The 13,238-nt window shown below is 58.7% G+C and overlaps 1 protein-coding gene across 2 annotated transcripts; it reads right to left on the bottom strand.

The window, feature by feature from the left end:
• Positions 1–5,307: 5,307 nt before the first annotated feature.
• Positions 5,308–11,950, bottom strand: SESN2 (sestrin 2). 2 transcript variants are annotated; one of them, XM_033080578.1, is made up of 10 exons: positions 11,832–11,950; positions 10,942–11,007; positions 9,996–10,190; positions 9,463–9,645; positions 9,036–9,236; positions 8,152–8,302; positions 7,882–7,997; positions 6,939–7,129; positions 6,378–6,522; positions 5,308–6,301 (listed from the first exon to the last, which is right to left on the bottom strand). In XM_033080578.1, the coding sequence occupies exons 1-10, from the start codon at positions 11,907–11,909 to the stop codon at positions 6,215–6,217; spliced, it is 1,413 nt and encodes a 470-aa protein (XP_032936469.1). In that variant the 5' UTR covers positions 11,910–11,950; the 3' UTR covers positions 5,308–6,214. The 2 variants fall into 2 exon arrangements, with proteins under 2 accessions (XP_032936469.1, XP_032936470.1); XM_033080579.2 differs by lacking the exons at positions 10,942–11,007; positions 11,832–11,950 and adding an exon at positions 10,331–10,560.
• Between the last annotated feature and the right edge of the window lie 1,288 nt (positions 11,951–13,238).

Genomic DNA, 13,238 nt, shown 5'->3' with positions numbered 1-13,238 from the left:
CCCCTGGGCAGAGGAAAAATTAAGGGCAGTCACCAGCAGGAAAGCAGCTGACAAAATTCTGTGTATCTATATACCACCTCCTCCCGTGGAATCTGCCCTTGGATTCAGGGGCAGTTTGGAAGGAGTTAAACCTGCAGCCATGGGGATGAGCAGCCTTGCTGGCTGCTGCATTCCTTGCCCAACCATGACCCCACTTCAGGGAAGAGCTGGGAATAGTTATCACCAAGCACTGACACATCAGCAAGAGCAACTAATTAACTGATAAAAATAGATCTCTGAAAGGGCTTTTTTCCCCTGACACAAAGCCCAACACTGCCACAGTTGCACAGTTTTCCACAGGCTCCAAACTTGCCGGCAAAAACAAAACCATTTTCACACTCAGAAAAATAAACCCACATGGCACTTGTATGTAGAAAATCGCTGCTAAAGGGAATTAGGGAACTCATTATGAATGACCTGCAGCATCTCCACTCCCACCTTAATGGATGCAGGAGCAAGATGATGCCTTTGCCCCCAACAGCTCTGCCAGCTTCCCCGCAGCCCAAAGTTCTGGTTTTGCCTGGAAAATGACATGTTTTGAGGTAATCCAAATGATCCCAAGGATATTTGCAGCTTTCTTCGCTCGTGGTATCACTGAGACCAGCCAGAAAAACCCAGTTCTGTTTTAAGCCCCCCTCAACTCCCACCCTGGTCAGACACAGGTTTGTACTGCTTGTAACTGAATATTCATCACCAGCTAATAAACCTGCAGGAGCCGCAGTCTCAGCGATTTTTAATACATATAATGCTTCAGCACATGCCAAACACAATGAAATTTGATCAAAATAGAAGCCATTTGTTTAAATACAAATGATTTGGCTCTCAAAACTGTCATCAAATTAAACTGGAAATCAAATTAACCAGTGACTGAATGAAGCAGAAGGCTGTATAATCAGAGATCACTGATCCAGCAGTATGAAAACAAGGATGCAATCACATTCCCTTGTTTGTGGCACTGCCCCATGCTCCCAACAGGACTCCCACCCCATCTCCCAGGACTTGAGTATGCTCTGTCCCTCAGACACAGCTCATTTCTTGGTAATCCAGAAAGAAAATGCTCCTTGCAAAAACACCCTGATGCATTATCAGATACCAGAGTATCACCTGTGAAAGGACACAGTGACACATTTGAAACCCCCTTGACTCGGGACAGAACAGCACAGTCATTCCCAGCGCTGTTGGCAGGAACAGGTTTAAACCCACTCTGAATTAGAAAGGGGTTTTGTTGCCATCACCCTGCAGATATCCAGCCTCAGCTGGTGTCACTGTGCCAGCCCCATCCCTCACAACCGGCCTCATTTTGGCTCTGTTTTGCCCCTTTCTTGCAGTCTTCACAACAAACAATTTAAACCATGTAAGCGTACAACTTCAGGTGTTCTGTACTCTTAAAAACAATTTTAATTCATTTAAAAGGTCTGTTTGAAGAGCATCGGGCATTCCTGAGGAAATCACAGCAGGGAGAGGAATCTCATTACACTCCCTTGCATCTTCTGCAGCACATCAGACTGACTCAGCTGAACATCCTCTACCCACCAGAGTGGGCAATGGAAACTTCATCAATCCCTCCCCTGATTCCGCACAGGACTTGCTTTTGAAAAACACGAAACTTCAAATTTAACACTCCTGTACAATTCCAGGTTTCTTTAAGCAATAAAGAAGCAATTATGAGGAGAAGAGAAGGCTCCTGAGAAATCTCACTACAGGCTTCCACTCCTAGAAGGAAGATTACAAAAAGAAAGAGAGTGACTTTTTATACAGGCACAAAGTGATAGAATAAGTGGAACAGTTTTAAACTCAACAAGGAGATTTAGGTGGATACTGGGAAGGTGGTGAGGCCCTGGCACAGGTGCCCAGAGCAGCTGTGGCTGCCCCTGGCAGTGTCCAGGGCCAGGCTGGACATTGGGGCTGGGAGCAGCCTGGGGCAGTGGGAGGAGCCCCTGCCATGGCAGAGGGTGCAACAAGAGCAGCTTTAAGGTCCCGTGCAAGCTAAGTCACTCTGGGATTCTTTGACTCCTCTTTCTAGGCTTGTGGAAGCAGCATTTAAATATCCTAAAGCTTAAGGAGCTTTATTATTCATTTCAGCCTCAGCTGAGCACCTTCTCACATAATTTACCTTTTTTGCAGTATTTCAGCGCCAGAGAAGGGCACCAAGCCCTCGCCTACCTCCACCTGGACAAACACGACCCAACGCAAAGCACAGAGGTAAATAATTCATCTGCGTGCAAACACAGGGAAAGAACAATTAAGCCAGAAAGCAGAACGGGGACGTTTCAAATTTCAGTCAACATTAAGGCAGGAAAGATCAAACAAAGAAATACCAGCGGGGCTGCCTCAGAGGGAACTTTGGAGAAGCTAGAAACACTCATGGCAAGGCTCAGGAGGGCAGCAGGGACCAAACCCCGAGTTTAGCGTAGTCCCAGCCCAAGCCATGGAGGGGTTCCGAACTGTCCTTCGGAGGACAGCGGGAACAGGGACCAGAGCTCCGCTCCCTGTGTTCAGAGCCCGTGTGGGGCTGTGTTTGACCCGTGTTTGAGCCAACTCCCGGCGACGGCTCCGGGCAGCGCCCGCACAGCCCCGGCCCCTCCAGGGCGCCCCCGGCTCCGCTCAGCCCCGCCGCCTCTCGCCCCCCGCCCCGTCCCGAGGCGCTGTCCCGGGGCGGGAGGCTGGGCAGGGCCGAGCCGGGGCTCTCCGGGCCCGTCCTTGCGCCGGCGGGGTTCTCCCGGCGGGGCTCCCCAGCCGTGCCGGCGCTCCCGGCCCCCGCCCGCCCGTACCTGCTCCTGCCGCCGCCGCCGCCGCTGCCGGGACGCGCCGCCGGAAGTCACGCGTGGGGCATGCCGGGAGATGTAGTCCGGCCGGGGGGACGCGGCTCTCGCGCGAGGACACGCCCCCGAGCGGGGAGAGCGGCGGCGCTCGGTGTGGGGAGGGCTGGGGGCGCGGGGCGGCGCTCGGTGCGGGGTGTGTGGGGAGAGGCCTTGGGGCACGGGGCGGTGCTCGGTGCGGGGCGTGAGGGGAGAGGCCTTGGGGCACGGGGCGGCGCTCGGTGCGGGGTGTGTGGGGAGGGCTGGGGGCACGGGGCGGCGCTCGGTGCGGGCCGTGTGGGGAGGGCTGGGGGCACGGGGCGGCGCTCGGTGCGGGGCGTGTGGGGCTTTGGGGTGCGGGGCGGCGCTCGGTGCGGGGCGTGTGGGGAACCTTGGGGCGCGGGGCGGCGCTCGGTGCGGGGCGTGAGGGGAGCCTTGGGGCACGGGGCGGCGCTCGGTGCGGGGCGTGTGGGGAGAGGCCTTGGGGCACGGGGCGGCGCTCGGTGCGGGGCGTGTGGGGCTTTGGGGCGCGGGGCGGCGCTCGGTGCGGGCCGTGTGGGGAGAGGCCTTGGGGCACGGGGCGGCGCTCGGTGCGGGGCGTGTGGGGCTTTGGGGCGCGGGGCGGCGCTCGGTGCGGGGCGTGTGGGGCTTTGGGGCACGGGGCGGCGCTCGGTGCGGGCCGTGTGGGGTCTTGGGGCACGGCGGTGTTGGGGCGCTGCGGGTGTCGGTCTGGGGCTTTAGGGTCAGAGGATCACGGAGCTCGTGGAGAGTTGGCCTGGTGGATGGGATGGGGCTTTGGGGTTTGCCCGCAGAAGCCTGAGATGATTCCCTGGGTTAGCTCGGAGGTGGATTCAGCCTTTAACGCTCCGGCTGGGGAAATCTCTCCCTGAATATCTCCGGGCTGCGGAGGGAGCTGCTGGCACGACCCCCCCAGCACAGCCCGGGGCAGAGCAGGGGTCCCTGCACAGGGCAGAGGAGCGAGAGGAGCTTTACGGTCCCTGCCGGCCCCACCAGGCCGGATTCCAAGGGTCACGGCAGGGCTGGGCCAGCGGGCGGTGCGAGCTCCCGGCGGCTCCAGCGAGCGGCGCTGCCCGCCCGGGAGAGAGTGGGGCCGGGGGCGAGCGGAGAGTCCGAGCCCAGCCCGGGAGTGCCCGTGATCGTCCTGCCCAGCCCAGGCAGCGCATCCAGGGGTGTGTCAGGGCACAGACATGTCTCATCTCCAGCCCCGCATGGACCCCTGCACAGCGAGCAGCAATGCCGACTTTGCAAAGCACTTTGGGCTCCATGAGTCTCAAAGGGCTCCTTCAGCACATTATTATTATTATTATATAAATTATATATATTATTATATTATTATTATTATTATTATTTGCTGCTACTATTTCCTGTAGCTTTGATGTGTGTTAAACACCACAAACACATTATGTTTTTAAATTGAGGACAAGTATAGCGGGAAAAAAGAAAATTGGGATTTTATTTATTTATTCTGTTGGAATCATAACTATCAGCTACAGGTAGGGGAATTATTCACACACCTGCCCTGCAAGACAACAGTGAAAGCTGCGGATAAATTATATATATATGTACACAAATTTCAGGCTTTGGTTATGCACCAGATGAGGAATTTATTGGTTTATAATTGCGACCAACTGAAAAAACAAAGGGGTGCAATGATCCAGGTTGTGAGCTAAAGGAGACCCCAGGGCTGGCTCAGCTCCCCAAGTTCCCGAGGCCTCCCCACAGAATTCTCTGGGTGACCCTAAAAGTACAGCACTGTGCAGGGGCTCTGCTGTTATCTCCACCAGGAACTTTGACACCAGCAAAGCCCAGGGGGCCCTGTCCTCCTGCCTCACTTCCCCCAAAAAGCTGCCCTTAAACCTCTGTCCCCCAATGTAGAGACTCTGTCCTATAAATCCCCAGCAAACTCTCAGCAAGCCTCCCTTGTAGCCCCACTGCCCTCCACCTGCCTGCTCAGAGGGGCAGCTCCCCCATGGCTCTGGGGGCCCAGCCAGCCCCAGAGCCAGCATCTGGCACCTTCCACGGAGAGCTGCCCCGCCTCAGGAATCTTATCAGCAGCTTCCAGGGGCTCCCGCCCCCGCCCTGATAAGTGCTGGGCTCCACGCACGGGGCTGGGGTGTCTGCAGCGCTGCTTCAGCCCCAGCACCACTGCAGGGCCAGCAGTGGATCAGAGCACCCCATGGGACACCCACGGCAGGATGAGTGTCACCCCTAAATCCTGCCTTTCCAGGAAGATGTTACAGCCAGGAAAGACTGGAAACAGTCGCCACAAGGAGAGTTTGCTGAAGTCAAACCCACCCCCTGAGGCAGATGGGGAGTGCTCAGACCTCCCACGTCCCCCCTTGCACAAGTCAGGGATGCTCCCAGGCCCTCCCAGAGCACCAAGACCCCTGCACTCTATACCGGCCTACAGGATTAGCTGACCGAGGGGAAAGTGAAAAAGGAAAAAGAATTTTAAAAAGAACGATTTTATTTTTTCAAACAAGAGTAATAGCAAAGTTACAGAGGCATTTCCATGCCCAGTCAGGAGTTAATAATATACCCCAAAAAATATAGAAATAACTTAACTGGAGCTATGATTCAACAGGCAAACCAAGGGTGGCGATGCTGCTGGTCCTGGATCCTGCTCCCCAACAGGCACCTCCATGGTGCTGTGCTGCTGGGAATGCTCTGGCATATCTGGATACAGCCACGGTCACCCCATCCCACCCTGCCACCCTCACAGCAGGAGAGGGGCTGAGGGAGCCTCATGCGCCAGCACAGCTCTCCACCTCAGCCCCTAAAGAGGCAGTGGAGATGTGCCAGTGGTTGGAAAACAATGCCAAAAGGTGTAAAACACACTCAGGTATTCCTACCCTTTCCCTGCTCCTGCCCTGGCACTTAGGTTAAAGGCACTTCACATCCCAAACTGCAGGGGGTGAGGCAGAAAGGTAGGGAGGGATTGTCTGGGCATCCCCCCCACCAGCAGCTTCTCCCAGCCCAGCAGGACCCAAAAAGCAGGGATGAAGCCCAGGATATCCTCTGGCCATCTCTGGCAGGGGGACAGCGCTCTTGGTGACAGCCTTGGTGCCAGGAGAGGTCACAGGGGTGTGACACCAGCACTGCACCCACAGACATCCCGGTTTGGCTTCACTGGGTCACCCCACAAAGGCACAGAGCAGCACTTCGGGGTGTCCCCTCCACCGAGAGCTTCTTGGGGCTCCCCTTTCCTGGGAGAAAGCGCAGGGAAGCTCCCACCTCACTTCCACAGCTCATTAAGCAGGGAGACAATACTCCCGGCGGGTTTTCAGGGTACCAGCTGCCCCCTGGCCTTCCTGCACAGCCAGGGCAGAGGAAGAGGAGGAGGCAGCAGAGGCAGCTCAGGTCATGTAGCGGGTGACAGCCCTGAGGGCGTAGAGCAGAGCCGCCTGCATCCGCGCCTCCAGCAGGAGCAGGTTGACGTGCACCTGTGGGAGAGCAGAGTCAGGGCACGGGGCAGCACCCCCAGAGACCCTGCCAGGAGGGGAAGGGACAGGGCAGCACCTTCTCTGAGTGTTTGAAGTGCCTCCAGAACTGGGTGTAGATCTGCTTGGTCGTCTTCTCCGGGTAGCAAGCCACTGTCTTGATGTAGATCTTTAGGTTGCGCTCCAGGAGCTGGTTCACCTCCCCGTAGTCGTAGTCATCATAGCTGGGGAGAGGAGGACGTGTTATTCCAGCCACAAGCCTTGTGCATTTATAGAATCATGGAATGGTTTGTGTTGGAAAGGACCTTAAAGCCCATCCAGTCCCATCCCCTGCCATGGGCAGGGACACCTTCTCCTATCCCATCCAAGCCCCATCCAACCTAGCCTTGGACACGTCCAGAGATAAGAATTCCACCACCTCTTTGGGCAAACTCTGCCAGAGCCTCACCACCCTTATTGTACTTTTTCACTAAATTCTCCTTTCCCAGGGTTGTTCTGAACCTCAGCCAGGCCCACCAACAGCATCACTTTGCCATGGGAAGCAGCAGCAGCAACACTCTAACCAAGGCAAATCACTGGACCTGCTCCTGGGCCCTTCCCATGGCACAGAAGGAACTCTGGCCACGTTTTTGGGATGTACCGGATGCCAAAGACGCAGTGGACATAGTTCCAGATGGCTCGGCGCAGCACGGAGGTGTCCACACCACAGTGCATGGCAATGGTGTTGTAGGTGAGGTTGTAAACCACCTGGAACTTCTCATCCAGGAGCTGCCCCACGTCTGGGTACAGCCGGTTCATCAGCGAGTAGCCGTGGTCCTCCCAGGTGTAATCCTGGTGGAGAAAGGATGCAGGGAAGGGGTTTGGTGGAGAAAACTGGGGTCCCTCTGACCTGCTTTCAGGCAGGGTAGAGTTAATTTCTTCCAGTGCTGTGGTTTTGGATTTGGAATGAGAAGGGTGTTGGTAACACTCTGACAGTTTGGTTTTTTTTGCTAAGGTGGGTTTATCCGGCGTCAAGGACTTTATTCCTCTTGTTTCAGGCTCTGCCAAGGGCAGGGAGCGTAGCCAGGACAGGTGACCCAAACTGACCACAGGGATATTCCACACCAGAGAACATCAGGCCCAGTATATAAACTGGGACAGTTACCTGGAAGGGGCCAAACTGGGTTTGGGAAGGGGCGCCTGGCATCAGTCAGGAGATGCTGAGCAACTGCATTGTGCATCACTTGTGTTTTCCCTTTTCATTGTCTTTATTATTATCATTGTATTTTGCTTTAATTTCAATTATTTAACTGTTCATATCTCAACATACAAGTTTTATTTTGATTTTTCTCCCTGGGTTGGGGGCAAGAAAAAGGGGGTGCTAAGTGAGCAGCTGTGTCATGCTCCATCTCCAGCTGGCATTAAAGCACAACACCCCCCAAAGCCAGGGACATAAGGTGGGGTGTCCCCCTAAGCTGACACCTCCCCCCAGTCGTCAGCACCTGGCTGCTCAGCTCCAGCCCTTCACCCACTGTCCCCAGTTCTGGGAACAACCCAACATAAGCAGGAGCTACCCCAGACCTGAGCCATGGCTGAGCACCCACCTGTGCACGGAAGGTGGGGGGGGCCTGCTCCCCCCTCCGTGTGAAGTCCTTGTATCCGAACTCAGGGTCCTCCAGGAAGCAGCGGATGTTGGACTGCAGGGAGGGATCCAAAACATCTACAAGGCACCAAGGCAGTGGCCATGAGCCCAGATGGAGTCAGTGCTGCACTGAGGAGCTGATCTTGCTCTCCCTCAGGCAGATCCTGGTTCCTTTCCCCCTCCTCAGGCTCCCCTGGCCCATGGGGACCTCCTGCCCCCTGCCCCTCCTCACCTGAGGAAGGGACCAGCAAACTTTCCGTCTTCTCCAGCTCAAAACGTGTTGCCATCTCCTCCTGTGTGACTCCTTCCTCCTCCAGCTGGTTTTCCTGCAGCAGCTTCATCCTCTCCATCAGCATCTCCACCTCCTGCATGGCATCAGTGCCCTGGGGAAGCACAGGGCAGGGTCAGCCCTGCCCCTGCTCGACCAGAGGGGCCCCCAAGCCCAGGTCTGGCACTTGGGGAGTCCCTGGGCTGCTCAAATGAGCATCTCCCTCTGGGCTTTTCCTGCCCAGATTCCAGCAGCTCCCATAACCCATGCCCAGGCCTGCAAGGAGGGGGAAGTCCTGTGGAGGATGTGGAAGGTACTGCATGGCTCTAAAGCATCGACTGTTCCAAATAAAGACCACAGAGATTCTCTGAGAGCTGGGCCCCTCTACACTGGAAACAAGACTGGGAGAGGTGGGGGTGTTCAGCCTGGAGAAGAGAAGGCTCCTGGGACACCTTAGAGACCCTTCCTGTGCCTAAAGGGGCTCCAGGAGAGCTGGAGAGGGACTTGGAACAAGAGCCTGGAGAGACCGGACAAGGGGGAACGGTTTGCCATTGCCAGAAGCCAGGGACAGATGGGATATTGGGAAGGAATTCTTCCTTGTGACAGTGGGGAGGCCCTGGCAAAGTCTGCCCAGAGAAACCATGGCTGCCCTGAAAGTGTTAAGGGCCAGACTGGACTAGGCTTGGAGCAAGCCTGGTCTAGTGAAAGGTGTCCTGGCAGGGGGTGGAACAACATGGGCATTAAGGTCCCATCCAATCCAAGCCCGTCTGTGATTGCCAGGGGAAGCCCCATAAAGCATCCAGCACCCCAGGGTACACTCACACCCTGCAAGGCAAAGCCCCTCTTACCCCAGAGCCCCCCACGCTGTCATCAGAGGCAGGGCTGCTGTCACTGTGGGGCGAGCAGCTGTTCCCCACATCCTGCTCCTCCTCGGGTTTGATGCCGCAGCCGAAGACAAAGGATGCGAGCGAGTGGTAGTGGGTGAGGAGCACCAGCGCCTGCACCAGCTCTGCCAGCGACCAGCTGTCCTCCCCTGGCTTCAGCAGAGCCTGTGGCACACAACAGGGGTTGGAGAGACCCCCCAGCCCTCAGCTGCACAGCACAGCCCAGCGCTGGGGAAGCCAGTGGCAGGGATACAGGAGCGTGTTTGGGAAGTGCTTCACCCACAGACCCATGTGGGGCAAATCACCCCTTCCCATCTCACTGACTGCTCAGCCCCTGGGATCAAACAGTTCGTTTTGGGGGAGGATCTGTGCTGGCAGCATCAGCTCTCACCTCGATGTGCTCCTTGGTGACGAGCCAGGGCCGGTGCGCCAGCAGCTTGTTGATCTCATTGAGGTTCCGGAGTTTTTGGGGGGCACAGTGCAGCCCCCGCAGCCACGCAGGGTTGCCCCCCACCTGCAGGAACTCCCCCATGTGCAAGCCCACCAGGTAGGAGCAGCGGTGCCGGGCTGCTGCCTGCAGGGAGAGCCAGCAGTCACCTCCAGGGACCCCACCTGCTACAGGCCCTTGAAGAAGCCAAGGCAGGGAGCCTACTCCTCCCACATTGCTCCTGGAGGGTTTTCCCAAGGATACGAGTTCTAGATGGGGGGATTTCCCCCCTCACTATCAGTGCCAGTCCCCAGGGGTCCTGGAGGGAAGGTTTAGGGTACCCTGGGCAGGCACCACCCCCAGAGAGGCTTCTAAGCTTTTGGAATGGTTGATCAGAGAGGGGCCCCTCCGTGGGGTCCCAAATGCCTCCCCAGCAGCAGCGCTGGGAGCCCACAGAGCCCTCTGTGTCCCCCCACGCCCAGGGCCCCACTGCTCACCATGATGGCGATGTAGTGGCGCTTGTGGTAGGGCAGGGGCCCGTCCATGCGCAGCAGCAGGTACTGGGTCTTCCAGAAGCTGCTGAGGTACTGGGGGTGCAGCCCCATGACCATGGCGACGTGGTCCACTCTGCCTGCCGAGACGAAGGCCTTGAGCAGCTGGTGCAGGCTGCTGTCCCCACCTTCCTGCGGGATCTGCAGAGCGAGGAGAGCAGGGAAGTGAAGGGCTGTGAGCGGTAGGGCCGCACTCTTCCCAACATCCCCCTAACCTAAATGGAGACCCCCCCCAGCAAGCAGGACCCAGGCACCCAAGAGCAGCAAGACTGGATGCTCACCCCGCTGGAAGTGCCCCGCCTGCGGAACGGGCACCGCCGGGGGCCCCTGCCCGTCCCCCCGCTGCCAGCCCCCGGCTTGGGGGTCTCCATGCCAGATCCCCCACAGCCCGTCCGGCTCAGCCTGTGGGTTGGGTTGTTTGTTTGGGCTCTGGAGCGCAGGGGAGGAGATGGGCTCAGCCCCCCCAGCGCAGTGACGAAACCAGGGCGCTATCTCTGCCTGAGCAGGAACATCTGGAAGAGTGAATGTGGGTGCTGAGATAGAGCCCAGGTGCCCTGGGGATTTCAGGGCAGAATGCTGGGGGGCGGGCAGGGCAAGGGCGTGGGTCTTTGCATCACAGATGTGTTTGGATGAGTGGGGAAACTGAGGCACAGGCAGCACAGGAAACACCAGGGTGGAATACAGCTGTTCTCCCAATCTCCAGAACGACTCCCCCACAATGCCACAAGGATCCGCTTGGGGTGAGTGACCCCTCTCCACCCTTTCCCCCTTCCTCAGGATCCCACCTCCACCAGGCACTAGGAACTGGGGTGCTGGGAATGCTTCCTGTCCCCCCACCCGCAGCAGGGAGGGGTGAAGGAGACCCCACCCAAGGCAATCCCCATCGCTTTACCTCTCCCAGGGGAATGAAGGTGCTGGGGCCCCTCGCCAGCTCCCGGGGAGCCTTGATTCCTCTTTCCTAGGAAGGAAGGCACAGCCGGGAGTCACCGGAGCCGCGGAACATCCCCGCCAGCGTCACCGGAAGGGGTGACTCAGGCGGACACCGGCTCGGGCCACGGGGCCATCACCCCACGCCCTTCGCGTCGGGCTGGCGGCGCCTGACGAAACCGGGCTGCGATGTTGCTCCGCTCCCGGACGCGTGTGACACAGGGGACAGCGGAGCGCCGGCACCACTCCCGAGCCGGGCTTCACCCCCTCCACGGGCCCACAGCGAGAAACGGGGTGCGGAGAGCCGGGGGACGGCAGCGGGGGACAGGAGCAGCACGGCCCCGACGCTGCGGTTACAATCACCAGCAAAGCACGGCCTCGGGGGTGCCACCAACCCCTCCCTGGGCACAGAGCGCCACTAAACAGATCCATTTCCCCCCACCCTCCTCCACACCCATTAACACAGTTCATCCAGAAATGAGCCCTGACTCGCAGGGGCTCCCCCAGCTCCAAGCACGGGGCTCGGGTCCTTTCAGCGCTGGAGGGGGGCAGCTCCCACAGCACCCACTTAGCTACTGGGTGAACTGGACGAGCTCCTTCCACAGAGCCAGAGACGGGGACATGATGACAGAATTCAGAGCCCTGTGCAGCCCGGCACCCTCTCCTGAGCGCCAAACGGGTGTGGGATGGCACCAAGTGACCAGGGCAGCTGTCAGCGCAGCCGGGCGGGGCGGGGTGACCCCGGGCAGCGGCCGCGGGGCAGGGGCACAGCCCCAGCGCCCCTCCGAGGGACGCCCGTGCGGGCTGTGCCCCGTGTGGCCCGGGGATGGGGCCATACAGCCCGGGAGCCCTTACCTGGGCGCCCCGCCGGGCCCCGCAGCCCCGGTGCTCCTCCGGCCCCGCGGGGCTGCACGGCGAGCCGGCGAGCAGCATCACGTTGGGGCTGGGCGGTGGCGACAGGTGGGGACAGGTGGGGACAGCCCCGCTCGTCCCCGCCGCCCCCGCGCTCCGCAGCGACCCCCGGCCCGCGCCCGCCACGCTTACATAGCGCACGCCGGGGCCCGCCCCCCGCGCCGCCTCGGCCAATGGGAGCTCGCGGGCGGGATCGCCCGGCAACAATCGGACCAATGGCGGCGCGGGGGCGTGGCCGCGCTGCCGAGCACGGACACCAGGTCTACCCCGCGCCGGCCGCGCTCCCGACCCTTGGACGGCCGGAGTGCTGCGGACCTGTCCGGGGCCAAAGGCAGGAAAAAGCCGAGGGAAACTACCCCTGCTCCGCTCAGCTCCGGGACACCAACAGCAGGAGCACATGGAACTGCTGGAGTGAGCCCAGAGGAGGCCAAGATGCTCCAAAGAGGGCTGGAGGCCCTCTGCACTGGAGACAGACGGGGAGAGCTGAAGGTGTTCAGCCTGGAGAACGCTCTGGGGAAACTTAGAGCCCATTCCAGTGCCTAAAGGGGCTCCAAGAGAGCTGGAGGACTTGGGACAAGGGCCTGGAGTGCCAGGACAAGAGGGAATGGCTTCAAACTGCCAGAGGGCAGGGATAGGTGGGATATTGAGAAGAAATTCTTTCCTGTGGCGGTGCAGAGGCCCTGGCAGAGTTTGCCCAGTTTGTCCCTGGACAGGGAGTGTCCAAGGCCAGGCTGGACAGGGCTTGGAGCAAACTGGGACAGTGGAAGGTGTCCCTGCCCATGCAGCGGGACAGAATGGGCTTTGGGATCCCTTCCAACCAAAACGGTCTGGGATTCTCTGACTCCTTTACTGGGTTTGGTATTTCTCCAAAGGGACAGGCGGGGAAAAAAAAAGCAAAAAATTAAAATAATGAAGAAAAAGAAAAAAAAAAGTGGGAAGAAAGGAAAAAACCCACCCCCACAACCACAGGCTGCCCCAGACACAGCACTGGTACCAATCTGACAGCCCCACACAGCAAAGTCCAGCAAACAGGAGCTGCTGCACAAACAAGTCAGGATTTGCCTGGCAACAGCCTCCTGTGGCTCCTGCCAGCAGAGGGAACGTCAGGGCTCCCTGGCACTGCAGCACGGCCCACGGGGAACAGCCAGCAGCAGCACAGCCCACAGCCCCAGCCTCTGCTGGGAGGGAGACACAGCCCGTGTCAGATGTCCCTGTCATTGCTCCTTGGCCTTGTCCCCTTCCTGGGCTATTTTTAGGGTGTTTTGCAAACACAGCTCTGGGCCGAGGCTGTGGGGTCTGGGTGGCTCTGGCTACCTCAAGGTTTCCACTTCTGTATTTCCATTTTTCAGA

Source organism: Catharus ustulatus, chromosome 26 (genome assembly GCF_009819885.2).
Source record: "Catharus ustulatus isolate bCatUst1 chromosome 26, bCatUst1.pri.v2, whole genome shotgun sequence".
Lineage (NCBI taxonomy): Eukaryota > Metazoa > Chordata > Aves > Passeriformes > Turdidae > Catharus > Catharus ustulatus.
This window is presented reverse-complemented; position numbering and strand designations above follow the sequence as displayed.

What these genes read in the sequence shown, in the direction of transcription:
- SESN2 (XM_033080578.1), bottom strand. Translation starts at nt 11,909, where the DNA reads ATGCTGCTCGCCGGCTCGCCGTGCAGCCCCGCGGGGCCGGAGGAGCAC. An exon ending in ACAGCGTGGGGGGCTCTGGG is followed by an intron (nt 8,303 to 9,035) that starts GTAAGAGGGGCT and finishes GTGCTTCCCCAG; the next exon opens with GGCACTGATGCCATGCAGGA. An exon ending in TTTGCTGGTCCCTTCCTCAG is followed by an intron (nt 7,998 to 8,151) that starts GTGAGGAGGGGC and finishes GGTGCCTTGTAG; the next exon opens with ATGTTTTGGATCCCTCCCTG.